At 40.4% G+C, this 27,436-nt stretch overlaps 1 protein-coding gene across 4 annotated transcripts in view; it reads left to right on the top strand.

Moving 5' to 3' along the window:
- SYTL5 (synaptotagmin like 5) overlaps positions 1-27,436 on the top strand; it is a 461,654-nt gene that overhangs the window by 266,112 nt on the left and 168,106 nt on the right. For 3 of the 4 annotated variants that reach the window (XM_069761622.1, XM_069761626.1, XM_069761623.1), the window contains 5 exons: positions 13,829-14,047; positions 16,189-16,304; positions 18,090-18,189; positions 24,183-24,281; positions 26,974-27,087. In XM_069761622.1, the coding sequence (XP_069617723.1) occupies positions 13,829-14,047; positions 16,189-16,304; positions 18,090-18,189; positions 24,183-24,281; positions 26,974-27,087 (648 nt within the window). The remainder of the gene's footprint in view (positions 1-13,828; positions 14,048-16,188; positions 16,305-18,089; positions 18,190-24,182; positions 24,282-26,973; positions 27,088-27,436) is intronic. The other variant, XM_069761625.1, reaches the window with a different exon arrangement.

Raw genomic sequence — 27,436 nt, 5'->3', positions numbered from 1 at the left:
TTCTCCTCCACTAAGGGGGTGTCATCGAGTTGTAATCAAGGTTACCTGGTTAGGGGCCCACTCAAAAGCTTCGCCCCCCCTGTACCAAAACCCTAGCTACGCCTCTGCCGTGCATGAACTGCTGCTGTCAAAAAGTGTCCATATCCTGATGCTGTACTTTGCTGGCTTACATAGCATATATTGTTTGAATAGAGACCTACCTCGGAATGACACAAGTTGCTCATCCACATTTTCACCAGTATTATATAATTTTGGAAGAATCTCTATCCATTTATCCCAAACTTCTCTAATAGCGGTTAGTTATTAGAGAATTATCTTATGTTAGCAGAGGACAATTTTCCTGACTGGGCTGAAAGCTGCAAGTTCCAAATGACATTTTTGTTTTTAGACTGAATTCCTTGCATCAGACCAGTCTCGGTATTATGTCTCATCAGATTCACCTTCAGAATCCGAATTCTCCTAATCCCTTTCACCGCCACTTACCATATATACTCGAATAAAAGCTGACCCGAGTATAAGCCGAGGCACCTAATTTTGCCACGGAAAACTGGGTAAGCTTTTTGACTCGAGTATAAGCCGGGTATGTATTGTCCCCTCATTCCTATCCCGGTATGCGTGGTTCCCCCCGTCCTGTGCTGGTATGTGTGGCTCCCTCTGTTATTTGCATGGCTCCCCCAGTCCCCTCGTTGTATACATGGCTCCCCCTGTCTCATCTTGTATGCATGGCTCGGCTTCCCCATCCCATCCTTCTATGCATGGCTCCCCGCGTCCCATCTTATATGCATGGCTCCCCCATCCCATCTTGTATGCTTGCCTCCCTGTCCCATCTTGTATGCATGGCTCCCCTATCCCATCTTGCATGCATGGCTCCCCCATCCCATCTTGCATGCATGGCTCCCCATCCCAACTTGTATGCATGGCTGGGCTGCCCCGTTCTCCCCCTTGTATGCATGGCTCGGCATCCTCCCCCATCCCCCATCATACTTACCCTCTTCGTGCCATCGCTGAACGTCCCTGCATCTCCATTGTCCCGACGCGGCAGCTTCTTCTTGTGCTGAGCGGTCACGTGGTACCGCTCATTAAGGTCATGAATATGCGCTCCATGCCTATGGGAGTGGAGTCACATGCATATTCATTACCTTAATAAGCGGTACCACCTGACTGCTGAGCACAGGAACAGGAAAGAGCTGCCGGCGTCGGGACAGAGATGCAGCGGCAGAGTGTGAGTATTGATGTCTTCTGGAAGCCGGCAGCTGCAGCTGTCTCTGTACTACAGCCGCTGGCTCCCCGCTCCACTCCCCCGCCGGTTTTCTGGACCATGACTCATGTATAAGCTGAGGGGGAGGTGTTTTCAGCACAGAAAAGTGCTGAAAATCTTGGTTTATACACGAGTATATACGGTATGTAGTCCTCATCTTCAAACACTTTCTCCAGTTGGATATCTTCTTCAGAATCTGAGGTGTTGGCAGGCTTTTCCAATTCACCTTCACTCAATGAATGTATTCACCACATTTTTGTCCAAATTTCTAAATAATGGACACTCAGGACAATCAAGGTGAAGAATCAGCGTTGTGGAATAAAATAGCACTATATGAACAAACAACAATGATAATAAAATTGCAAAAACACTAGCCGTAGCCAGTTAAGCAACAATAAGAGCTCATGTACTACAGCGAAACAGACCTGTACTCAATCCCTATCCATCTGCAGTAACTTGGCAATGTATCAAGCTCAAAGAACTGCAGGAACTGGAGAAATCCATAAACAATAGAAGATGCAATAGATATTATAAATCATTTATGTGACTGAAAATATTGTGAGAGATCTGTTTAACCTCTTTACCCCCGAGGGTGGTTTGCACGTTAATAACCGGGCCAATATTTACAATTCTGACCACCGTCACTTTATGAGGTAATAACTCTGGAATGTTTCTACGGATCCCGGTGATTTAGAGAATTTTTTTTGTGACATATTGTACTTCATGATAGTGGTAACATTTCTTCAGTATGAATGGCGTGTATTTTGTGAAAAAACTGAAATTTGAGGAAAATTTGGAAAATTTTGCAATATTCCAACTTTGAATTTTCATGTCCTTAAATCACAGAGATATGTCACACAAAACAGTTAATAAATAACATTTCTCACATGTCTACTTTACATCAGCACAATTTTGGAACCAACATTTTTTTTGGTTAGGAAGTTGTAAGGGTTAAAAGTTGACCAGAAATTTTTCATTTTTCCAGCAAAATCTACAAAACCATTTTTTTTAGGGACCACATCACATTTGAAGTCACTTTGAGGGGTCTATGTCATAGAAGATGCCCAAAAGTGACACCATTCTAAAAAATACACCCCTCAAGGTGCTCAAAACCACATTCAACATGTTTATTAGCCATTTTTGAGTGCTTCACAAGAATTTAAAAAAAAAAATTAAAATTTAACACCTTTTCACAAAAATTGAGTTCAGGTCCATTTTTTTTTATTTTGACAATTTTGGCAGATTTTCCGAGAACAGTTTGCGGACTTCATATACATTGCGCCCAATTGCTAGAAGTGCAGAATCCCATCTCAAGTGACCCCATTTTGGAAATTATACCCCTTTGGTTATTTATCTACAGGTGTAGTGAGAATTTTGACTCCATGGGTATTTTCCAGAAACAAGCAGCAATGAATGTTGCCTAGTGAAAATTGCAAACTGCCGTAGTGACCAGTACACTGTAGTGACCAGTACGTTGCAGTCACCAGTACATTATTCCCAGCCAGTGCCTCTGGAGGCATGCACTCATAAGTTAGGTGGGCTCTTATCGCTTCAGAAATGCCAAACGTGGATACAATATGTGGTTAGGTTACACTGCGTGGCTAATAAGGGAGGGGGCATTTGGATTTGAAGAGTAGAATTTGCTGAATTTCTTTTGGCAGGAGAGGAGCCATTTTGCTTTTCCAGAGCCTTTGTACTACCAGTAACGTGGAAGCCCCCTATATTTCCGTTAACAGATGACAGACGTGAGTGGGGACTTGCTTTTTTTGTGGATTGAGTTGAAGCTTTTATTGGGAATATTTTACACAGCATTTATGATCACATTTATCCGGCGCTCTACGCTGACCACTTACTTTGGGGTTTCCATCTAAATCTCTGAGTGATGTGATTTAGATGAAATCCCCTAGGGATCCATTAACTATAATGAAGCAGCAGAGTTACTCTGGACTCCATCAGGCCTCTGTTCCGCGGTATCCTTTTCAGAAGTGCACAAAACTGTGGCCGACAGCACTTTTATGCAATCCTAAAAAGACGGACACCACCGGATCACAGATCAGATAGCATCCACAGTGCCTCCATCTGTCTCATTATATGGAATCTTCCACCAGAGGTTTTGTCTGAATCACATATTGCAGAGATTTACACGGAAACCCAGGTGTTAGTGCTCAGCTCAGAGCACAGGATAAATGTGCGCTGAGTCTTAATGTGATCTTTGGGTGGGAGAATGAAAAAATCAACAACAGGTGAAGAATTGGTTTTATTTTTTACGCTGTTCCATGTGCGGTATAAGTGATTAGGTGACTTTATTCTTCGGGTCGGTGTGATCTCAGCGATAGCAGATTTATATCTGTGTAGTGTGAATATAAAAATGGATAATTTGAGTCCATATTGAAACATATAGAATGCATTCAAACCATGAGAGAGCAGCATTGCTGGTCATACATTTACAGACAGACAATGCTCATAGTGACACAATCTTGAAAACTTATTGTCTGAAAGCCTTTACCTCACAAACCGTTCTATGTTTCTCTATGTTTGTTGTTTGTTTTTGTAAAACATGAAGGTTAATTTAACCTTTGTCTGTGGTGGACTTATCTAACCCTTGTGGGCTTTTATATTCGGGGTTTATTGCCCATCATTTGATGTTTGCCTGGTATTTCTGTTTTATTTCATCTTGAAAGCTGGCCACTGGAGGGGCAGGGTGAAACCAGAGTTACTACATAGTGTAAATCTAATATATAAAACTGAATGTGTGTGTGTGTATGTATGTGTGTATGTCCAAGATTAGCATCTGCACCGCTGCAGCTACAGCCACAAAATTTTGCAGTCACACATCTGGACCCCGAGAGCGTCATGGGCTATGTTGTGAGGCGAAATTTTAACCCCGCGCGTTCCAATTCACCAAACAATTTTGCAGCTATCTACATAAAAAGTGAAAGGAAAAGTGTTGGAGGCGAATTGACAGCTGCCAGATGTGAAGAAGGGGGACTTAAAGAATGAGAGCGATGGCGCCAAAGAGTATATACCATACAGTTGCTAAGGTTGGGCCCCGACATGGGATACTCACCACACACGGGGATATGAACACACACACAAAATGCGCCACACACTACCATGTGCTTGAACACATGTACCACCCTCAGCACACAGTTCACCACTCATACACCAACCTCGCCACAAAAAAGTCAAAACACAAAAGTCGCCACTCAAAACTCGCCACGCGCAAAATTGGAAAACTCGCCACAGGCAAAACTTGCACACGCAGAAAAGTTGCCATATGCACAAAAGTTGCAACACATGCAAAAGTTGCCTCACACAAAACTTGCACATACTCAAAAGGCACCACACATAAAACTCACCACGCGCATAACTCGCCATGCGCAACACTTGCTTGACACAACTTGCTACATTAACCTGTCACATGCAACTCGACACACAAAAAGTTGCTAAACGCATGTTGCCACACAAAACTCATCTCACATGCATGTCGCCACACGCAACTCAACACACACAACTTGACACATGAAACTCGCCCTAAAACACACAGAAGTCTGGTATTATCCCTCAAAAAAAAATCTGATTAATAAGCAAACTACAAGAGCAACAAATGTACCATATAGGAAATACGGCAGCTGTCAGTCACATGACCTGTCTATTATGTGTATGCGTGAGCTAATATATACTGCCAGGGGGAGGGTTCCTGTTGGCTGGGGATTTATCAGGCTGCCAATTTAGCTTACAAATACTGAGGTAAAAATACTGAGCAAATAACGTGTGAACGAGGTCTAATACAGGAGGAGATGAGACACAGATATATACTATATATAGGAGGAGATGACATACAGGTACATACTATATACAGGAACAGATGACACACAGGTACATACTATATACAGGGGAGATGACACACGGGTATATACTATATACAGGAGGAGATGACATTCAGGTATATACTATATATAGGAGGAGATGACATACCGTTATATACTACATACAGGAGGAGATGACAGGTATATACTATATACAGGAGGATATGACATACAGCAGGTATATACTATATACAGGGGAGATGACATACAGGTTTATATACTATATAAAGGAGATGACATACAGGTATATACTATATATAGGAGGAGATGACATACAGGTATATACTATATACAGAAGAGATGACATACAGGTATATACTATATACAGGAGGAGATGACACATAGGTATTATACAATATACAGGAGGAGATGACATACAGCAGGTATATACTATTTACAGGGGAGATGACATACAGGTATATACTATATACAGGAGATGACATACAGGTGTATACTATATATAAGGGAGATGACAAACATGTATATACTGAGGGGAAAATGAGAGGTGTGAGGTGAAAATGAGAGGTGTGAGGTGAAAATGAGAGATGTGAGGTGAAAATAAGAGGTGTGAGGTGAAAATGAAAAGGTGTGAGTGCAAAATGAAAGGAGTGAGGGAAAATAGTGGAGTGATCAGAAAATGACAGATGTGAGGTCGAAATGACAAGTGTTAGGGGAATGAGAGGAGTGAGGGGGGAATGAGAGGAGTGAGGGGGAAAATAAGAGGAGTGTGAGGGAAAATGAGAGGTGTGAGGGGGAAAATGAAAGATGTGAGAGGTAAAATGAGAGGCCTGATGGGAAATTAAGAGAAGTGAGATGCTATAAGTAACCACAGATATTTACTATGCCCAGGCAATGCCGGGCTCTTCAGCTAGTCAATATATAAGACCAGAGAAACATGACTAAGAGAGAAGCTGAAATTTGGGTACCTGTACTTGTATGTGTACAGTTTTGTGATACCTGTATAAGTGGGGACGCCCATGCAGTGTTGTGAATTTTCTAGGGGTTCCCTGTCTTGGTATTGCTTCTCTGATATTCCAGACGGATGATGTTTAAAAGCTCCTTGGTGATGATGTGAGTATATGTAGTTAATCTTTATACGCATTTAATCTTTATATCTACTTAACCTTGGTATGTTAAATTATAAAAAAAAGTGTACGCAATCATACTATTCCTTTAATTTTGTACTTTTAAATAAAATTGCGTTATATCGCAAGCAGTAGCCTTCTTTAAAGCCGTATCTGAACCTTAGTGTTAAAAACTTGGCAATACACTCAGGTTTTTATGTTTGGCTGCTGTCACACACTAAAAGACCCTTGTTATTGAAAAAAAATAATTTTTTCATCACCGTATTTTGAGAGCTATAATTTTTCCTTATTTTCACTCACAGAGTCATGTGATGGCTTGTTTTTTTGCAAGACGAGTTGTCGTTTTTATTGGTACCAATTTTGGGCACATGACTTTTTTTATTTCTTTCTATTTCGATTTTGGTATGCAGGATGAACAAAAACCAGAAATACAGGATTTTTTTTTTTTTGGTGGGGGTTATGCCTTTTTGTGTTGGGTATCTTTTTTTAATGTTTTGGTGCTTTTACACAATAAAAACTATTTTATAGACAAAATAATTATTTTTGCATCGCTCTATTCAGAGACCTGTATAAACAACAAAGTATAGGCAGGCACCATCGCCAGGGATCACCTATAGCATGCTACAAAAGAACACAATACCATGAACAAAAGAAAAGAGTAGCATGCATACTAAAGGGATCACCACAAGGATTTATCAAAGTATAACAATTTTATTAAACCACACTTTAGAACACTACAAAAAGCCGTTAAAAACAATTAAAATTGCAAAACATAGCAAAGAAATATAAAGACAATACCTATAATAAGGTCAAACCACAGTGCCACCCTGAAAACTACCTAGGGAGTCCAAATATGAGAGGTTTTTTAAGGATACACTGGTAGGTACCCCAAATGAGAGACCCCCGTGGCTGAGAATTGCCAAACAATAGGGTGTCCTATACTACCTGACGATGTGTACCAGGCTTCCAAGGTAGCATTTCCCATGCAGTATATCAGGGCAATAGAAGATGGCAATATTAGAAGGTGGCACCGGGCACAGGTGCCCAATGCGTATCGCCAGTAAACTGGCTTCCTCAGGGGCAATATCAGTAGTGTCCATATCAAGTGGTTAAATACCTTAAAGATAATGAGCAGAGTAGAGTCAGCTGGAGACAGGGGGTGTCCAGTTGAAGTCCGAATAATCAACGTGCATGAGGGGGCCGGAAGTGTCCTGCAATGCCCGCGGCTGCGCGGTGAGAGGATAGAGATGGGGCTCCCATTCCGGAGCGCCCGCCCAGGTGCAAGTGCGCACGCGCCAAAATGGCGCACGCGTAATGCAACAAAGACGGGCGCAACACCGACAGGAAGCGCCTGATCCAGAATCCAGCGCACCGGCGCCTGCGCAGTGTGGCGCGTGAAGTGTAGGTCCCCTGTCCCAAGATGTCCGCCCAGGGCCCAGCGCGCACGCGCAAACAAGTGCAATGGGCCGAGGACGGACACCGAGGAGACAGGGAATCCTGATACAAGGCAGCACTTAGTTATCACAATGTACCAGGGGTGGGCAAAGGGAGGCAGGGGGACACAAGAAGAGAGATATCTTCTAGGCGGCAGGGAAATATCATGATGGGCAAACTATGACCACCCCCTCCACCCCCCCGCCCCCAGGTACTAGCATATCAGAGTAGAGCAAAAAATGCCCAAAGTATACCAGGGAACAATAAATGCATACAAGTACAAATACGTGGTAACACAGTTTAAGTCATGTGAAGACTGCATGCGCAAAAATGGTTACACAAGCTGGACACAATAACACATAAGGTCATATAGCATAGTATGACAACAACTGATGTTGATATTAAATTCAAACAATTAGTTTCAGGTGTTTAAGAAAACCATGGTTTTCGACGGATAGAAACTAGTTAATCCGTATTTAATTACCAGAACAATATAATAATCCAAGACCTAAATAGAAAAAAAAAAAAAAAAAAGGGGGTCACATATGCTGGCTAACAGATGTAAATCATTCAGCTGCGGTAAGAAAAACTAAATCTCCGAGAACTAAAAAATACTCGGAGGACCCCCGAACATGCTCGAGAAATCTCGAGTAACGAGTTTATTCCCTCATCACTAGTGTTCACTAAAGTTATTGACTAGTGGGACAGTTTTATAAGTTGGGTCCTTGCAGACGGGGAAATACCAAATATGTGTACTTTTATTGTGTATTTTTTCATACAAATATTTATAGATACAATATGTTTTGATTTATTAAAATATTTTTGATATTTGTTGTATAACCTGTCAGCTCTGCACTGACACAGAAACTTGCTCATAATGCACTGGGCATGAAAAGCAACTTTTCTAGAACTGGTGACCTGGATGTCTTCATGACGACATCGGGTCACCATGGCAACAATCGGAACCCCGCTTCATGCTGCCGGGTCTCCGATCCCTCTGCTGACTCATGGAATGCTGTGATTGCTTTCAATAGCAGCATTTAGAGCGGTGTGTGACCTGGCACTTAGTGTCGGGTGTCAGCTGTCAGAATCAGCTAACACCCGGCAGCGATCACCCACACACAGCCCGCGTGCATGGGCGATCGTGATGGCATAATAATACGTCCCTCGTCAGATAGGCCTAGGGCACAGGGACGTAGTATTACGACAAATGTCAGAAAGGGGTTAAAACACTATCAAGTCACATTGAACAGTACACATGTAACAATCATTTTTTCATACAAAAAAAAACAACATTTATAATAACAATACCTAACCAAGATTTGCAGATCATCATAATAAATAATCTGCAGCTTCAAAAACTTTTTTTCGGATCAAATAGACCCAAACAGTATATCAGAATTAAGCGAATATAAAGGCACACACAACTAGCTCTACTTACTCTTTCCCATTAACTAACCAAAGGTTAAGCTAGCCATCAAAGGCTGCACAGTAGAGTATGCAGGGGTAGAAGAGACCACATTCATAACATTGATTCCCTTAGTTCTCCTTCACTGATATCTGCAGCCAGCATCTGTGTTCTAGCTTACTGGAGGTCTAGAATGAAGATATATAATGTGTTTTCCCACAGATTCTATATGAATCTACGTTCCAGGGGCTAGCAGTATGGCATGAAACCATAGATTTTTGTTGATGCATGAAAGGGGCTATCTCATCGTCTGAAGGAGCGCATTGCTTCCTTTACTCCTGACTTCTTGATTGCCATGGGGGATGAGAGCTGGGGGTATACTTCCATTTGATTGACAGTTTGAATCAGCTGGATCTGGATCTAGCAGCAAGTTCTAGCGATCCGATTAGCTTCAAGACACTTTTCAACAAGCCTTATTGGCAAGATTTTGTAAGTGCTGCACATGTTTATTGTTCACAGTATGTTGCCTAATTTACTAGCCTCTGTTGCAGGAGCATAAATTTGTGACATGCGATCTTGAAATGTCTACACTATTTTTTTTTTTACATGTGACCATCAAGGGTTTGTAATGTGAACTGCAGTCTGTGGAAAAAAAATTCTAGCATGTTAGGCTAATTTATAGAATTAAGGGGGTTAGCACAACTTGAACATCCCCTTCTTAAATGAAATAGTGCCCTTTGAAAATAAAAGCAGCTTATATTCTCTTCCACCCAGTGCCATTCTAGTGAGGTTGGCACCACACCTGCCAGCACATACGTAACATCAACAGATGACAACTTTCATTCAAGAAAAGTGAGACTGGAGCAGCCCATAAGCAGCAATTTTTTGTCTGCAGCACTCATGTGGCATGGTGATGTCATTCGGGTGCCGGCGTCACTAGATCGGCACCAGGGCATAAGGTAAGTATAAGTTGTTTTTATTTTCATTGAGGCCTTTGCTTATTTGAGAAGTAATGGAAATGTATAAGTTTTATGCATATGTTCTCCTGTAATGAAGAGTTATACCTTCACAAGAATTAAAATCTCTAGATTTTATATATAAACCACTGTAGAACATTTTGAAAACTAGAAAAAAATTTGAGCAATGCGGAGTTGTGGGAAAAAATTTGTAACTTTTGCCTTTTTCTTGCCAATGTCGGCCAGCTACACTAAAGTGGGCAAGCTGAGGATAAGCAAGTGGCTACGCTTGTCTGTCAAATTAATAAAAAATGGCGGCATTCCTTATGCCAAAAATGTTACTCTAGTTTCTGCCTGGCGAGGCACATTGTAAGATACTCTAAATTAAGTGCACCTCTTAATGAATTTGACGCATCTTATGCCTGCACAACCCTCATTTAGACTGGCGTGCGAAAAAAACAGTCTTAATGAATCAGGCCTTTGTGTAGAAAATGTCAACCTCTTAGTGCGGAATTGTAGGTGACTGATTTACTGCAGATTCATCCTCTCGCTGTGGACATTATAAAATATACAACATGGTCATTTTGTTTTGAAAATGCTGCTGCTTTTAACCACATACATCACTACTTTCAAGGAAGCAGGGGTGAAATCTGCAGTAAATCTGGATTATAATACTGTCTACCGCAAAATCCACATGTAACACACACAGAATTTACTGCAGATTTGCCCCAGATCTGCAGAGAGATCCATGGTGGTAGAATGTATTCTGGACCTAGAGTGATCTGTGATTTATAGCATGTGATCTATAAAATGATGTTGCATTTTAATGACACACATCTTCAACCAAGAATTATCTTTTTCATACGCTTCCCGGTAATAGTCCTCAGGTGGAAAAATAAAATAGAAGTCTGCTTATTCATGCATAAAAAAGAAACAGCTGCCAATTTTCACTAAGTAGGTTAAGCAATTTTTCTGCAGGGAAATAAATGCTCTCTGAATGTAAATTATTTGTTCTCAAACTTTGTTCACAAAATGTATCCAGCTCCAAATGACCCAGCTTATTATGCTTTTGAACAAAATGCCTTTAACTTTCCTAGTTCTTGATTTAATACATTTTCCTGGAATGAAGCTGTGAGATAAGATGCTGAAATAATATAATTTGCTTCATTTCAGCATGTTGCGTGTTTAATTTATAATTCATGCTCAGTCTGGCAGTCCTCATGTTCCATTTATCTGCACATATGCTCAATTCTTCAGAATCTTAATTTTTTAGTAATATAAATGGTAACAAAGTGCATAGAGATTCACAGTATGCATGTATTTAGTATAGATGTATACATTGTTTAATAAGTAGTTCTAGGTATATTTAAATTGGCCAACATCTCTAGCACGTAGAAGTGGTTTCACATATCACAAAATCACTAGAGAAATCATTCAATCATAAGACTTTGTGTTAACAGGAATTCATATTTGTGCATCCCTAAATACTGCTAAGCTGCTGTTTTGAATATATATATTCATGCTGAAATTCTACTCTTCTACCACATCCCTAATGTACCCTAGAGCTGTTCCTCACCTCCAGTCCTGATTTTCCATCAACATATCATGCCTTCAGGATTTTCACAGCATTACAAAGGTCATAATTCCATCAATTGTGCAATTCTAAAGAAAACCTGAAAATAAAATCTCTTAGTGAGCCTAGAGGACTGGAGTTGAGGAACAATGTTCTAGTGGACTGATGCCACTGGACTCCTTCTGGTAGTAGCCATTGAAACGTGTAGGCGCTTGTCATAGATGTTTAGTTCATATTAAACATACACACTCTCATACCTCTATAATGATCTTACTACATGAATAACGTAACAAAAATTTTGCCTGACAAGTTTTGTTGAGTGTGTAACTATCTGGTGTAACTATCTGGTGTCATAAGCAGATCTTTTGAAATTCGAATTTGCTGACTGTGCTGAATTTTCCTTAAAAATTCAATTTGTGGCTAATAAACGCAGGGAAATCTTTATACCGGAAAGCTTGTAATTGCTGAGAAAATACATATGGGGAGAGGGGAGAGAGAGAATCTTGCAGAGCATAAGATCTTACACTCTACATGAGAGAGAGAACTCTTGTGATCGTAAGAGCTTACACTCTATGAGAGAGAGGACCCTGCTGTCATAAGAGCTTACATTTTATGAGAAATAGAAAGCGGACCTCGCTGATCATAAGAGCTTAAACTCTACGAGAGAGAGAGGACCCTGCTGACCATGAATATTTACACCCTACAGGAGAGGTAGAGGTCCATGCTGACCATAAGAGCTTATATTCTACATGGGTAAGAGAGAGGCCCCGCTGACCATAAGAGCTTTTACTCTACATAAAAGGAAGAGAGGATCCCACTGATCATAACAGCTTAGACTCCACAGGAGAGAGAGAGGACTCTGTTAATCACAAAAGTTTACACTCTACAGGAGAGAGAGAGGACCTCACTCTCCATAAGAGTTTACACCCTGTGAAAGAGAGAAACCAACTGATCATAATAGCTTACACTCTATAGGAGAGAGAGGGCCCAGCTGATCATGAGAATTTACACTCTATAGGAAAGAGAGGGGACCCTGATTATCTTAAGAGGTTACACTATACAGGAAAGAGAGACATGAGTCTGCTGATCATATGAGTTTAAACACTACAGAAGAGCGAGTCCCACTGACATAGGAGCTTACCATTTATAGGAGAGAGAAAGAGCACCTTGGTGACCATAAAAGCTTACACTCTAAAGGAGAGGGAAGACACTTCTGACCATAAAAACTGACACTGTGTGAGAGAGCGCGAGAGAGAGAAAGAGAGAGGACCCCTCTGATCATAAGAGCTTGCACAGAGAGAGAGAGGGACCAGTTGGCCATAAGAGTTTTCACATTACAGAACAGAGTGATGACACTGCTGACCATAAGAGCTTAAGCACTGCAGAAGAGAGAGCCCTGCAGACCACAAGAGCTTACACTCTATAAGAGAGAGAGGACCTTGCTGACAATAACAGCTGACTCTCTACAGAGGAAAGAGACTTACATAATGACTCTGGAGATGAAAAACAACTCTGCTGTATAAATTGTGCTCTACTGGGAACTGCTAATCTGTGTTGGCCCAGGTACTGACCACCACTGTACAAAGTATGATAACCTGTAAGATGTCATAACTGCGTGGTCATAGGGAGTTCTACCCTGCTATGCTAAAATACATTATCCTGTTGCTTGATGCCTCAACAGTGTGATAAATAGTGCCGGGCAATTTTCTTTTTTTATGATGCGCAAATCGATTCCCAAAATGTTGTGAATTCACATGAAAATTTCAGGAAATTCGACTCAAACTTAGTCTTCCATGGCTATCAGTATGCTCATCTCTATTTGTAGCCCATGGGTATATATATGAGTTGTTAGTAGTAACTGTCTTGATTGTGTCAGCATTGGACCAGTCAGGTCATTCTCCTTTGATATCTCTTACTAGTAAGGCATTTTTACCCACAGAATTTATAGTTGAGATTCACTCTGTTATTTTAACTCTAGAGAATTTTAGATTTGAAAATCTTAGCTGGTTTAGAGTTTTACAAATACAAACGACCCCTCAGGGAACAAATAATCATACCATGGTCAAAATCATTCACGCTGACCGTTTTTTTTAAATCTGATATTTAGTTTGAACAATAAGTGAATTTCTTGACTGTGGCTGAATTCTTTCAAGCTTGTGATTTGTTTCCACATGACCAACTGGTCGAGTATTTGCATTAACATGTAGTGCTTTAATTCTATGTATTTTGTTTATTTTCTTTATAGAAAATTAAAAAATGAACTTCTGGAAATCAGAAAGAAAGGTGCCAAAATTCACCGATTACGTCAGAATACTGCCAAAATCTGTGTCCGCTGTCAGAAGGCTCTGGGATTGATTTTCGAAAGGGGAGATATTTGTCAATCATGCCAATTCAGAGTGTGCAAGGCATGTCGTGTAGTGGTGAAAGACAAAGTCTGGAAATGTACAGTGTGTGCCAAGATTGCGTAAGTAATTTTAAGTATACATTCGCTAATAAAAGATTGCCAACACCATTAGTAACACGCAAGCATATAAAAACAAATCAAAATATAGTGTTAAGATAGCTTTATTATTTCAGCAGGGAGGCCAGGGGGAGTCCAAATTTTCAGTAGCATGCCTGTCTTTTAGGATTTCTTTGAAAGCAGCTGTAGTGTTAGCTAATCCATAGGCAATATACATGCATCTCACATCTACCCTAGAACCCACAGTGCAGTGACAGATATGTCACACAAAGGATATCACCTCCACCTTACTTTCTTTTGGCTTCCTCCATCAGGTTCCATCAATGTATCCCCTATTTTTTTTACATTCTACTGTATGATTAGTAGGCCATCTTTTGAAAATGTGAAATCTAATTACATGCCTATTGTTGAATTGCTCCTACTTGGAAAGAGATTTATTAGGCATGTAATGGAGAAATGCTGCTTAATAAGTTTAAGTTCTTTAAAGTGGTTGTCCAGACTAAAAAGAAATGTCTATATTCCCTCTATGTCTGCAAACTTATACAGGAGTGTGGAGCACATGCACATGACCCTATATACGGTATACGATTTGTATACTTGCTGTTACATGCCAACTAGACTCTTCTGACTTCGTAATACTCTTCTATTATGAGAAGCCAGGGCAGTCTTGTCGGCATGTAACAGCGAGTAAGCAAATAGGGAATACAGGAGAATCATGGCAGTGTGCAATACTTATAAAGTGTCTGCAGCCTTTTTTTTGCCTGAAAAACCCCTTTTTCTAAGTAAAATCTTGAAAATTTAGCATCCTTTGCCCCCTCATCTCAATAGTTATCATACAGAATTTTTCATGATAAATTAGAGTCTGTTGTCTTTGAATAAGCTACAACAAAATGTAAGATCCTTGTCATTTTACATTTATCAGTATGTAATTTTAGATAAAACTTTTTGTGCTCTTTAATTTTGTAAGACATCAGTATAGTGGTTGGAGCTTTTTTTTTCTGAGAGTTACTTCCCCTGCACAGCATTTGCATACATGCTGCACTCATCATATATAATAATTTTGCTACCAAAGCAAATATCCAAGTGATAAAAGGTAAAAATCAGTAGTTGCATGAAATAATAATCTACTTTTTATATTTCCATGCAATTTCTGGAACAGAAAAACATTTTTTTTTAATCTCATACAATAATTTGCACAAAAATATTTTAATCTATCAAAATTGAAGATAAGTGTTCACTTTGTGTTGTCCACTTTATCAGCATGGTCTGGTTGCAATGCTCGCTTTACTGGCAAAGTAAATACCTTAACTAATAAACAAATACCGTATATACTCGAGTATAAGCCAACCCGGGTATAAGCCAAGGCACCTAATTTTGCCATGGGAAACTGGGTAGGCTTATTGACTCGAGCCTGGTATGCATTGTCCCCTTATCCTTGGCCTGCTATGCGTGGCTCCTTCCTTCCTGTCCTGGTATGCGTGGCTCCCCCCATCCTGTCCTATGTGTGGCTCCCCCGTCCTGTCCCACTATGTATGGCTCTCCCAGTCCCGCATAGTAGGACAGGATGGGGGGTTCCCCCGGTCCTGCTTGGCTCGGCTCCCCCGGTGCCACATGGCTCACACCCACCCATCCTACTCACCCTCCTTGCGCCGTTGCTGCATCTCCGTTGTCCTGGCACCGGCAGCTCTTCCTGTGCTTAGTGGTCACCTGGTACCACTCATTAAGGTAATGAATATGCACTCCACGCCTATGGGAGTGGAGATGCGTGCATATTCATTACCTTAATGAGCGGTACCATGTGACCGCTCAGCACAGGGGAAGAGCTTCCGGCGCTGGGACAGAGATACAGGAACGGAAATGCAGCGACAGTGCAAGGAAGGTGAGTATGATGTCTTATTGAAGCCAGTGGCTGCAGCTGCAGCTGTCACTGTGCCATAGCTGCCGCTGCTCTGCTGCTCCCCCTCCCCCGCCGGCATTCTGGCAATGACTCGTGTATAAGTGGAGGGGGGCGTTTTCAGCACTAAAAAATGTGCTGAAAATCTTGGCTTATACACGAGTATGTATGGTAACTTTGTTACTGTTCACATTTCAATTGAAATGTAATTTGTAATATATGCTGATTTGTCTTTTTATTTTTTTTATAGGCAGATAACAATAGCCACAGGAGACTGGTTTTTTGAAGAAAAATCTAGACGCTTCAAAAATGCGACTGTCCTAGGGACTGAGATTGTCCGAAAGTCTATAATGAGAAGGCTCTCAGGTATTTACACATATGATGTGATTTGAAATTAGAGAACTGCGTCCAAGACAACCTCTGTAGTTTTCTCCTCTGCCCTCATTTCTTATTATAAGACTACAGAATATAAGCAAGCAGGCTGCCATGTCATCTTCAATCATTAAAAAAAAAACCTCTTTTGTAGGTTGCTCCCTTTCCGGAAGAATTACGTTTTTACATTTTACCATTTCCAAATAATAATAATCTTTATTTTTATGTAGCGCTAACATATTCCGCAGCGCTTTACAGTTTTGCACACATTATCATCGCTGTCCCCAATGGGGCAAAAGCTTGCAAAATCGACAGTTTGCACATGAGATCAAAAAGAAGCAAGCTGAAGTGGGAAACACATAAAATTAGGCATCATGAGCTGTAATACATACTAACTAGCCCCAATATGGTACTCTTTGCCTCAATCTTGTATGCCTTTTGGATAATTTGGCATCACAGACTGCAAGTCAGTTCTTATTTTTGCCTTTGTAGGTTCAAAACGCGTGAGCGTCTTTTCAAGTAATACTGTTGTTTCTATCTATAATGGGATGAGTGTTGGGTATTATTTTACTGTTTGGATAATTGCCCATTATTGCCATCCTCCATAATACTTTTGTGGATGAATGGTCACAAATCAACACAACCATGTTCTGAAATCTGGTGATGAGTTCTCTCTGCTGAGAGGAGACTGTTCTGGCGGCAAAAGGAAGACCAACTATATAGTATGTGAGGCAGTGACTGGTGTCATATGTGAGGGTCACTATGTATCCCCCCAGGATGCGCACAGAAGCGTATTGAGGCCATGGGAGTGCATTGCAGTCACAGACATAGCTGTGAATGCAATGCAATATAAAAGTAAATGTTGGTCTTGGTCAAGCTATTTGTCCAAGGCAGATTTAAGAAAATCTGCTCTGGGCTTTTTTTTTAAAATTGACTACAGGATGGTAGTGGGGCAGTCCGTTTCCTTCCTGGACAGGTGTTCCGTGTGGCCTACAGCCACAGGTTCCTTGTAAAAACCCCTGAAGTAAAGGGTTGGGTGTGTCAGTTTGGTCTTGCAATCATGCAGAGCAGAAGGCTCTGCAGATCTCTAACTGGGTGATGCAACACAGGCAAGCGTAGCCAAAAGGCATGGCACCCATAGCGTACACGGCGGTGCAGTTGCCCACAGCAACTGGTCTCGGAGGTGGACTGTTTTGTTTCTCGGCTACGATCCAGAGGATATCATGTGCTGTATATTTATGTGAGTTGGACATTAAAAACATGTGTTGCTTTGAACTTTGCTGGGTTACTGCCTCATCACTGCACAATGTGGATACCGCTACACTACAAGTAATAACTATGATTTTGGATCTTGATGATCGACAAGCGTATGGCATTTTACATACTATATGTGGCAATGACATAAAATCTCTTGTTCATATAAGGTACCATATATCAGAATATATACAGTCTGTCATATATGACCATTCTAGATACATTACTAATGATTCTTGGTAAGATTATTCTCATCATATTTGTTATTAGACCAACAAATAGACCAGCCCAAACTGTCATGGGAGCCGCATCTTCTTCATAGATTAAAAAGATCTGATTAATGAGTCACTGTTTTAATAACAAAAGGCCAGAGCCAGTAACAGCTTTCAATGCTTGGTAATCAGAGTTCGTACATTATTTGCCAAAGCATTGACCTTTCAGTTTCATGCTGGTTTGAGGATTTTCTGAAAAAAAAAAACAATCTATGGCCATGCACAAAAATTATTTTATTTTTTTATTGTACAGTTTCTGCTAAAATAGGAGAAGACACTAGAAAATTCAGTACTGATATCAAAGAAAACACCATAGTGCCTATATCTGAAGAGAGTGAAAGTTCTGGAAAGCGGTAAGTGGCCTGTACATTTTTTTTCAAATTACAATATGCATGATTCATTACATATGTCTTGGCAATCTCCTGTGAGCTGAGCAGAGCTGCCCAACATATGTGTCTTCCAACTCGAATTCTGTAGTGAGAGCTATTTCCTACTCTGATACATTGTAATAAGCATGTTTAAATGTGCGAGCAAGCTACCCCATGAAGAAGAATTGTCCAATATTTATTTAGAATTTTTTTATGGGTGATGTCTGATATTTTAGTTCATTTCCATTTACTTAAATGAGCTACCGTGCCATACACAAGCAAGGAGACATGTGCCACTGCTTCTGGAGAAAAGATTGCTCATTTTTTTTTGTAATTCATTATAGTCCATAATCCATTTATAGTTTTACTAGAGTGTTTAATGAGCACATTTTCACATTCGTATCCAGACGTGGACATATCATTTGTGCAACCTGTACAGTTGCACCACACAGGGCCCAATAGGTAAGAGAGCCCAATTTTACATCCAAAGTAGGTGTATTTGTGCAGTATAATAACTGGTATTGGACCATAAAGGCCCTGTATACTGTTCTTGCACAGGGCCCCTTGTTGGTCTGCCTGTGCTCGTATCGCACGAATTGATCCAACCTGACTGCAGGTTTAATGAAACAGCCTGATGCAGTCAGTTCAGGTCATTAAAGTGAACCTGTCAGCAGTTTTGGCCAATATAAGATACGGCACTGCCTTTCAGGGCTTATCTACAGCATTCTATCTATTTCTGCACGATAATAAAAACAAGTTTTATTATACTTACCCAGGGGAAGGCGGTCCGGTGCGGTCCAATGGGTGTCGCAGGTCTGGCTCCTCCCATCTTCTTGTGATGCCACCCTCCTGTTGCTTCATCACTCTCCGGCATTGCGCTCCTGCGCAGGTGTACTTATCTGCCCTGTTGAGGGCAGACCAAAGTACTGCAGTGCGCAGGTGTACTTATCTGCCCTGTTGAGGGCAGACCAAACTACTGCAGTGCGCAGGTGCTGGGAAAGGTCAGAGAAGCCCAGTGCACTGCAGTACTTTACTTTGCCCTCAACAGGGCAAATAAGTACATCTGCGCAGGAGCGCAATGCCGGGGAGAGATGAAGCCACAGGAGGGCGGCATCGCAAGAACATAAGAGGTGCCGGACCTGTGACACCCATTGGACCGGACCGCCCCCCACGGCTGAGTAAAACAAAAGTTATTTTTCTTATGTTTTAGGTCAGACTGGGGGCTTATCGAATGCTGTATATGAGCCCTGAAAGGCGGTGGCCGCATCTTATATTGGCGAAAACAGCTGACAGATTCCCTTTAAAACCATGGTAGAGCTGATGGGATTTATGCTCAAATGCTGGTCTTCATGGTTCTCCCAATAACTCTAAACGTTATATATATTAATGAGCTGAGATTGACAACAGTGGAGCATAATATTAAAGCAAAGAAAGAATCAGCTGTGATCACATGCTGGCCTGTCTGTATACTCTTTTGCTCCCTCCCACCCAGGAGATGTGGTATGATCAGACCATGTCCCTGTACAGTAAAACACAGCTGTTACACAGTACATGGCAGCGGCACATTTATAAGATTATCTCAGCACAGGAACATTTTATTTCAACACATCCAATTGTGGAAGTTATTATTCCAAGATCTATTGATTAAAATGAACTTTTGTTTGTGGGAAAAACTCTTTAAATTATAAAATGAATCTTTGTAACTCCCTGCACCCATCCTAATCAATCCATTGCTCTGCAGAATACTCCTGGAAGGAGGTATAAAAGCTGAGAAGTTATTTGTTACACTTTTTCTAGTTCTTCTAGTCACTCAGACACCACTGCAAGACACAGTGGTGCTCAGACATAACAAGAGTACTGTATAAACTCCACTCAAAACAGATGAAGATAATGTGGCACTCACCACTGATAATGCAATTTACTTTATTATATTACATGACAAGACATGGGGCTACAGCTGATTAGCGTTCTGCCCCACTTCTTCCAGTCTGTAATATCTGATGTCACACCACTCCTTTTAAAGGGGTTTTCTAAGATGAGAGGAGACGAGAATCTAATCAGCATGTAACCATCAGTATAAGTGTGAAAAAAATATCCCTAATTTCTTAAGTCCTTTTTTAAAGATAGTTTTGGCGCAAGACAAGTATCTAATATTTTGTTGAGGGTGAAGATAAAAATACATCCTTTTTTATATTAGACTATTTAAATATTATTCTGCTAACTGGATTTAAAAGGGTTTTCAGGACTGAGAACAGTCAGTGTGTGACTGCAGACCTCCAAACTGTAAGGAAGAGAAATTGACGTGCACTCAGTTGAGTTGTTCGAAGTGCAGGTGAAGTGGGATGTGTAACCCCCGAAATCTTATGGGTGGTAATTCACTGCACACTCCTGAATGCAGGAAGTGAACAGGCACTCCCACGCCATCGTCCTGTGCTTCTGAAGACGATGATATGGGAGCGCCTGTTCACTTCCTGCACTAAGCACATTATGAATAAGATTTAGGAAGGATCGAAACAGTAAATAACCATTTATGTCTCATATTCCTGCACCTCTTTTTGTCTGTAAAGGCGTGTGTAGTGAATTACCATCTATAAGATTTCAGGCGTTACACATCACCTTGAACTACTCAACTGAGTGCATGCCAATTTCTCGTATCACGTCAAGCAATTGGTTGCTGTTTGTTTGCTATGTAGTATATAAGTTTGAATAACATCATCAACAATTTCAACCTCAGCATCAAGGAACTTTCTCCGATTGCCTCTAATTTTACTGGTAAATCTTATTTTCACTTCATTATCATTAATGTTTCTCATTAAACCTTCCAAATCCTGCACTGTCCTTAACCACATTATGAATATATCAATATATCGCAAAAATAGAATTATATTCACCACAAATACATTAGAAGTATTATAATTTGTGATTCTAATTGGGCTACAAAATTATTGCAAATGTTGAAGCCACTGGAGCTGGTGATCGTTGTTTGCAAAGTGTTTGACCACTACATTGGCATATAATCACAATACTTGTTGTCATGGATCAGGAGTTATAGATGCAAATATTAATGCTCAGTTCTCAGGAAATAGGCTGTAACAATGCACTGCTAATTTTCATGAAAAAGAAGATGGCCCCGAAAAAAAATGTTCCTAATTCATCAAAGAAATGATGGAGTTAGAGGTGCCAGAAAGATTCAACAGATTCTGGAGTGGTACATTGTTCTATTGTTCGGAGACACCTGCATAATTATGGCCTTCATGGAAGAGTCATCAGAAGAAAACCTCTCCCGTGTCCTAACCATAAAATTTAGAGTCAGAAGTATGCAAAACATCTACGCAAGTATGATGCATTTTATTAACAAGTCCTGTAGATCGTTGAGGCTAAAATAGATCTCTTTGGCCACAATGATCAAAGGTATGTGTGGAGAAGAAATGGCACAGAATTTCAGGAAAATAATATCTCGCCAGTAGTGATGAGCGAGTATACTTGTTACTCGGTTTTCCCCAGTATGCTTGGGTGGTCTCCGAGTATTTTGGTGTGCTCAGAGATTTAGTTTTCGTTGCCACAGCTGCATGATTTGCGGCTGCTAGACAGGCTGAATACATGTGGGAATTCCCTAACAAACAGGCAACCCTCACATGCATTCAGATATATATTGTATAGCGGTCGCAAGTCATGCAGCTGCGGCAACGAAAACTAAATCTCTGAGCACGCCAAAATACTCGGAGACCACCCGAGCATGCTGGGGAATACCGAGTAACGAGTATACTTGCTCATCACTACTCACCAGCCATTAAGAATGGGGGTGGATCAATCATGCTTTGGGTTGCGTTGCAGCAATTGGCACAAGAACATTTCATAGGCAGATAGAAGAATGAATTCAATGAAATTTCAACAAATTCTTGATGCAAACATAACACCATCTGTAAAAAAGTTGAAAAGAGGATGGCATTTACACATCGATAAGGATCCTAAACACATGTCAAAATCCACAATAGACTACCTCAAAAGGCGCAAACTGAAGGTTTTACAATGGTTCTCACAGTCCATTGATCTGAACATCATTGAAAAACTGTGGATAGACCTCCAAAATAGCAGTGCATGCAAGACTACCCAGGGATCTCACAGAACTGGAAGAGTTTTCCAAGGAAGAATGGATGAAAATTGAAAGGCTCTTCTCTGGCTATAAAAAGCATTTACAAGCTGTGTTAGTTTCAAAAGATGTGCTCCTCGGTACTAAGCATTCAGGGTGCCCAAACTTTTGCATCTGCTTATTTTCCGTTTTGTAATTTTTAAAATGTAATAGATGAAAATATATACAGTATATATTTTGCCTAAAATACAAAGGAAATGTGTCATCTTTAACGTTAGACCTTTTAGAGATTATAGCATGGTCAACTTGCTTAACTGTTCACAATAACAGTAATTTTGACCAGGGGTGCCCAAACTTTTACATGCCACTGTATAGTAGCCAGCTCTAATACTGCTGTTAGCTTCTGAGCCTACTCCATACATCTGCACCCAACATAACATGTATATGTTCTATGTTGAGACATGATTAGGATGATGTTGAGACGCAGTTAGGATGACCACCAAAGTTCCATTGAAAAATGGAGTGTAGTATAAAAGAGTGCAGTATATGGCGGAACTGAGATCTCTTGCAGGAAGATTAGCCTGGATAAAGGCATGTTCTTCTCATAGACTTGATCTTTCAGAGAGCTTTCATTGTATTCTTGAGATGAAATTTAATCATCCAAAAATCTATGAAAAAATTATGTTAATAGTTTAAAACAAAGAAAAAAAATCTTATTATTGTGCAGAATGCATCATGGACACGGGCATATGTGCTCTTCTTTTTCTAAGGCTGTTATAGTTGACAGCTTGATATGTTGGAAATATATGTGAACACAAGAATGCCAGAATGTAGCAAAGTGTAGCTGTTGCTGTATTTTCCCTGAGCACCATAATCCTTCTTTTTGCAGTTCTACTAGGCCAACCTTTAGGCTGCCGTCACACTAGCAGTATTTGGTCAGTATTTTACATCAGTATTTGTAAGCCAAAACCAGGAGTGGGTGATAAATACAGAAGTTGTGCATATGTTTCTATTATACTTTTCCTCTAACTGTTCCACTCCTGGTTTTGGCTTACAAATACTGATGTAAAATACTGACCAAATACTGATAGTGTGACGGCAGCCTTAACAGGTTTAACAAAGCTACTAGGCCAAGCTTAACAGGTTATCCAAGTTTGGTTCAGAACAAAAATGGAAGTAGAAGTAATGATGAGACCATGATATATACAAACGCTAAAATGCAGTCTCATTGCTGTGTGTGGAATGAGCCTAAATGAAATTAAATCTGAAATATTATGATTGATCTTCATGCATAGCAATCTGCTTATGTTAAAGCATAATAAATAAGCATTTCCTGACTGGCCTTCAGCTGCCATACTCCAGAGCAGACATACCTCTTACCACCTACAGTCTGTTTAAAGTGTCATCCCCTATGAGTAGAGAAGAGGGAATATTTCAATATTTGGTTCGGATTGCGATCGGTGTATTTGCAATATTCGCCGAACACCATTGGAGTCAATGGGAGTACAAATGAGCGAATATGGTCGGAAATGATCATCAAACATAATTTCAGCATAAATATGGTATAAATGTGGCAAATTCAGATTCAGCGATCGTTTTCCGAACATATTCGCTCATTTCTACCTATGAGCATTGACTACTCATCTTCCACTTCAACAACACAGTATTTATCTTATCAAGGTCCAGGTGGACTGAAACGTTATCCACTAGCTGTTGATCTATGGACCGTTAATAAATTCACATTGTTTTGCAACATATCCTTTTGAGTCCCTAGTTTCAGTGCTACTAATAATATATCGTGTTATTTCTCATTCAGTAGTTCCACATTATAAGACAGCCTGCTAAAACCCTCTCTCTTGTTTGCTCACAAAATCATTCTTTCCTTTAGTAGTCAACATCCAGGAAAAGGCGAGGATGGTAAAAGCATACGGTCTAAATATGATACTCAGAGCATCCGAAGTACAAGATCACTGCCACGTGCTAATGGGTGAGAAGTGAATGTGAATGTGACTTTTATATGCATTTTATATCATTCAGAATACTCGTAATATTAAGAAATATAGAAATTGCAATTAAATGGAGCAAAATAAAATGTTCCAGTAAAGGAATCAAAAGGAAATCCCTTTTTAATATAATCAATGCTGTGCAACATTCCTTCCACTAGTGTAGATTTAGGACAAGTGACTACAGATGACTGATGGCCTATTCTTGGAAACCCTTTGAACAAGTAAAAACCTGAATGATGTAAACAAAGGTCTATCAACAGTACAACCACAAGAAAAAAGAACCCTTAAAAATAATTTTTATTAGTATTTTATTATAGACTATGTATTATATTGCTGAGCCACGTAGTATATAGCACAGACACGTAGTATATAGCACAGACACGTAGTATATTGCCCAGGCACGTAATATATTGCACAGCCACGTAGTATATTGCACAGCCACGTAATATATTGCACAGCCACGTAGTATATTGCACAGCAACGTAATATATTTCACAGCCACGCAGTATATAGCACAGCCTTGTAGAATATGGCACAGAGACGTAGTATATAACACTGTCCATGCAGTATATAACACAGGCCACGTAGTATAAAGTACAGCAATGTAGTTTATTGCCCAGCCATGTAATATATACCACAGCCCACATAGTATATAGCACAGAGATGTAGTATATAACACAGCCCACAAAGTATCTAACACAGCCCACGTAGTATATAGCAATGTAGGCACCATATCCCTGTTAAAAAAAGAATTAAAATAAAAAATAGTTATATACTCACCCTCTGCCGGTCCCCCGTATCCATCCCAGGCATTTACCGATGCTCCTCGCAACACTCCGCTCCCAAGAATGCATTGCGGTCTCGTGAGATGATGACATAGCGGTCTCGTGAGACCGCTACATCATCATCTTGCGAGACCACAATGCATGGACCGGTCACCGGAGCGTCGTAAGCTGCGGAGACACCATCACGTGTTTCTCAACGCAGGCAGTGAATAGCCAGGCCTTTGCCCGGGAAGGAACAACCAAGGGAAGGGCAGAATCCAATAAAGGAAAACATCCAATAAAGGAAAACCACCTATGCCAAGCATGATATCCATCCACAGACAGCTGTTTCGGATGGATTTTTGGATTCGAAACAGCTGTCTGTGGATGGATACCATGCTTGGCATAGGTGGTTTTCCTTTATTGGATGTTTTCCTTTATTGGATGCTACCCTTCCCTTGGTTGTTCCTTCCCGGGGAAAGGCCTGGCTCCTCTACATGCATTTGCATATTTGGGGGCAGTGTTCTGGATCACTGCGTTGAGAAACACGTGATGGTGTCTCCGCAGTGTTGGATGTTTTGGTCTCCACGAGGTCAATCATCCGTGCCTTTCTGGTCTTTGAATGACAGATCACTGCTGAGATTTCAGAGTAGGCAGATCATTCACAGATCAGAGGCAAGTAGAGGGGCCTGGAAATCACAGACAGGGAGGAGAAGACCCCGTGCACAGTCCAGCCCCTGCGCACCAAAAGCTAATTAGCAGAAAACTTCAAATGGTGATTAAAGTAAAACAACATAAAGTGGATTTCTTCACTAAAGGTATCAATTTAATCAGTGTTACAGTGCCATTACAGCCATGTCTTTACTTTACATTACAAAATAGTTCTGACGGGTTCTCTAAAGTAGTTTACTATGTTTTTTCTTTCCTATTGTGTCTCTGACATCACATGCACGGTATATGTGATATACAGGTGCTACTCACAAAATTAGAATATATTTGGCTCCTAGCCATAATCATCAACATTAACAGAAATAAACACTTAAAGTAGTACAAGGCAAGATTGTCTTGCGCAGGCGTGTACTACGGAAGACAGAGAATGAACTTCAATCCAATATTGCAGCCAGCATGCAGCCAGCGGGTAAGGAAAGGGTGAATCAAACACCCGAAAACCCCGCCCCTATGGCTGAAGATTGTTCCCTCCAAATTCAGATGACAGAGTCCCTTTAAAATAGATCACTCTGTTTGTAATGACTCTATATGAGTTTCACTTTTTGTGTTAAAGAGCTAAAATAAATTAACTTTTGATGATAATCTAATTTAGTGAGAAGCACCTTCATGTGATATAAATCACACACTGATAAACTGTATATAAATTTGTATAAAATTAGTATTCATCTATATAATGATAAATGACCACTGACAATCATAACGTCATAAAATAGTTATCATCACAGGTACTTTATCACATCTTTGTGCCTTATATTATTATAGCATTGTTATCTTTGTAGTTTTGCATACAACCCTGCAATTTGCAGCAATATTTTAACAATGACAATGTATCTGGGGGGCTACATGTCAATAAAATAAGGTTGGAAAAGAACACAGAGTTAAGGAAGGCAGACAAAGGAGACAGAATAAAGAGAAGATGATTTAATTATAGAGCAGGATGGCAGTGATGCTGATCATAGGGGACAAGAGAGCGCCTGTCATTGTTGATAGGTGAAATAGCTGGTATAGCATTATAATCAGTACGGGGCACAGTGTTATTTTGTCATGCCTGACTGGTATCTAGACTGTTGCTCAGAATGTATAATTTATGCCTAATTTATATGCAGTGTAAACCTATTGGGTGATTCCACTCACTATTGTTAGGAAAAATACAGTATAAAAATTCCTCTTTTATCTGTAGTCCTGACAGAAGATTTGGGAGGCAGACACGGAGTGGGGAAGATGCAATCAGCATTCATTCAAACCTCGACACACAGAGCTTGAGAAGCATCTCATCGATCCCACGCTCTGAAAGGTGAAGAATTTACTGATCCCCAGTGTTAGCCAATACTACTTGTATCGTATATCCTAGCTCTCTGATCTTCCAAACAATAAGAAACAGAAAGATGATGAGAGAGTACTTAATACGCCACTACTTCATATGGATTAGGTATCTGCGAAATAAGGATTCAGTGTTTAATTCCATTGTAACTGTGTGCATCGTGCCAAATCCACACTTTGGCTAGTGCTTCATGTTTAAACCAGAGGATGATTTCTGCTTATTTCGTAAGTGCCTCAGCTATTAAACAGCCTTTGATTATTATAATCCAGGACATCTTAAACCTTTTATACTGGGCCTTACCAAACTGAATAAAAGGTGTTGT

This window comes from Ranitomeya imitator, chromosome 3 (genome assembly GCF_032444005.1).
Source record: "Ranitomeya imitator isolate aRanImi1 chromosome 3, aRanImi1.pri, whole genome shotgun sequence".
NCBI classification, from domain to species: Eukaryota; Metazoa; Chordata; class Amphibia; order Anura; family Dendrobatidae; genus Ranitomeya; species Ranitomeya imitator.
The sequence above is the reverse complement of the archived record's forward strand: the minus strand, read 5'-3'. Positions and strand labels throughout refer to the sequence as shown.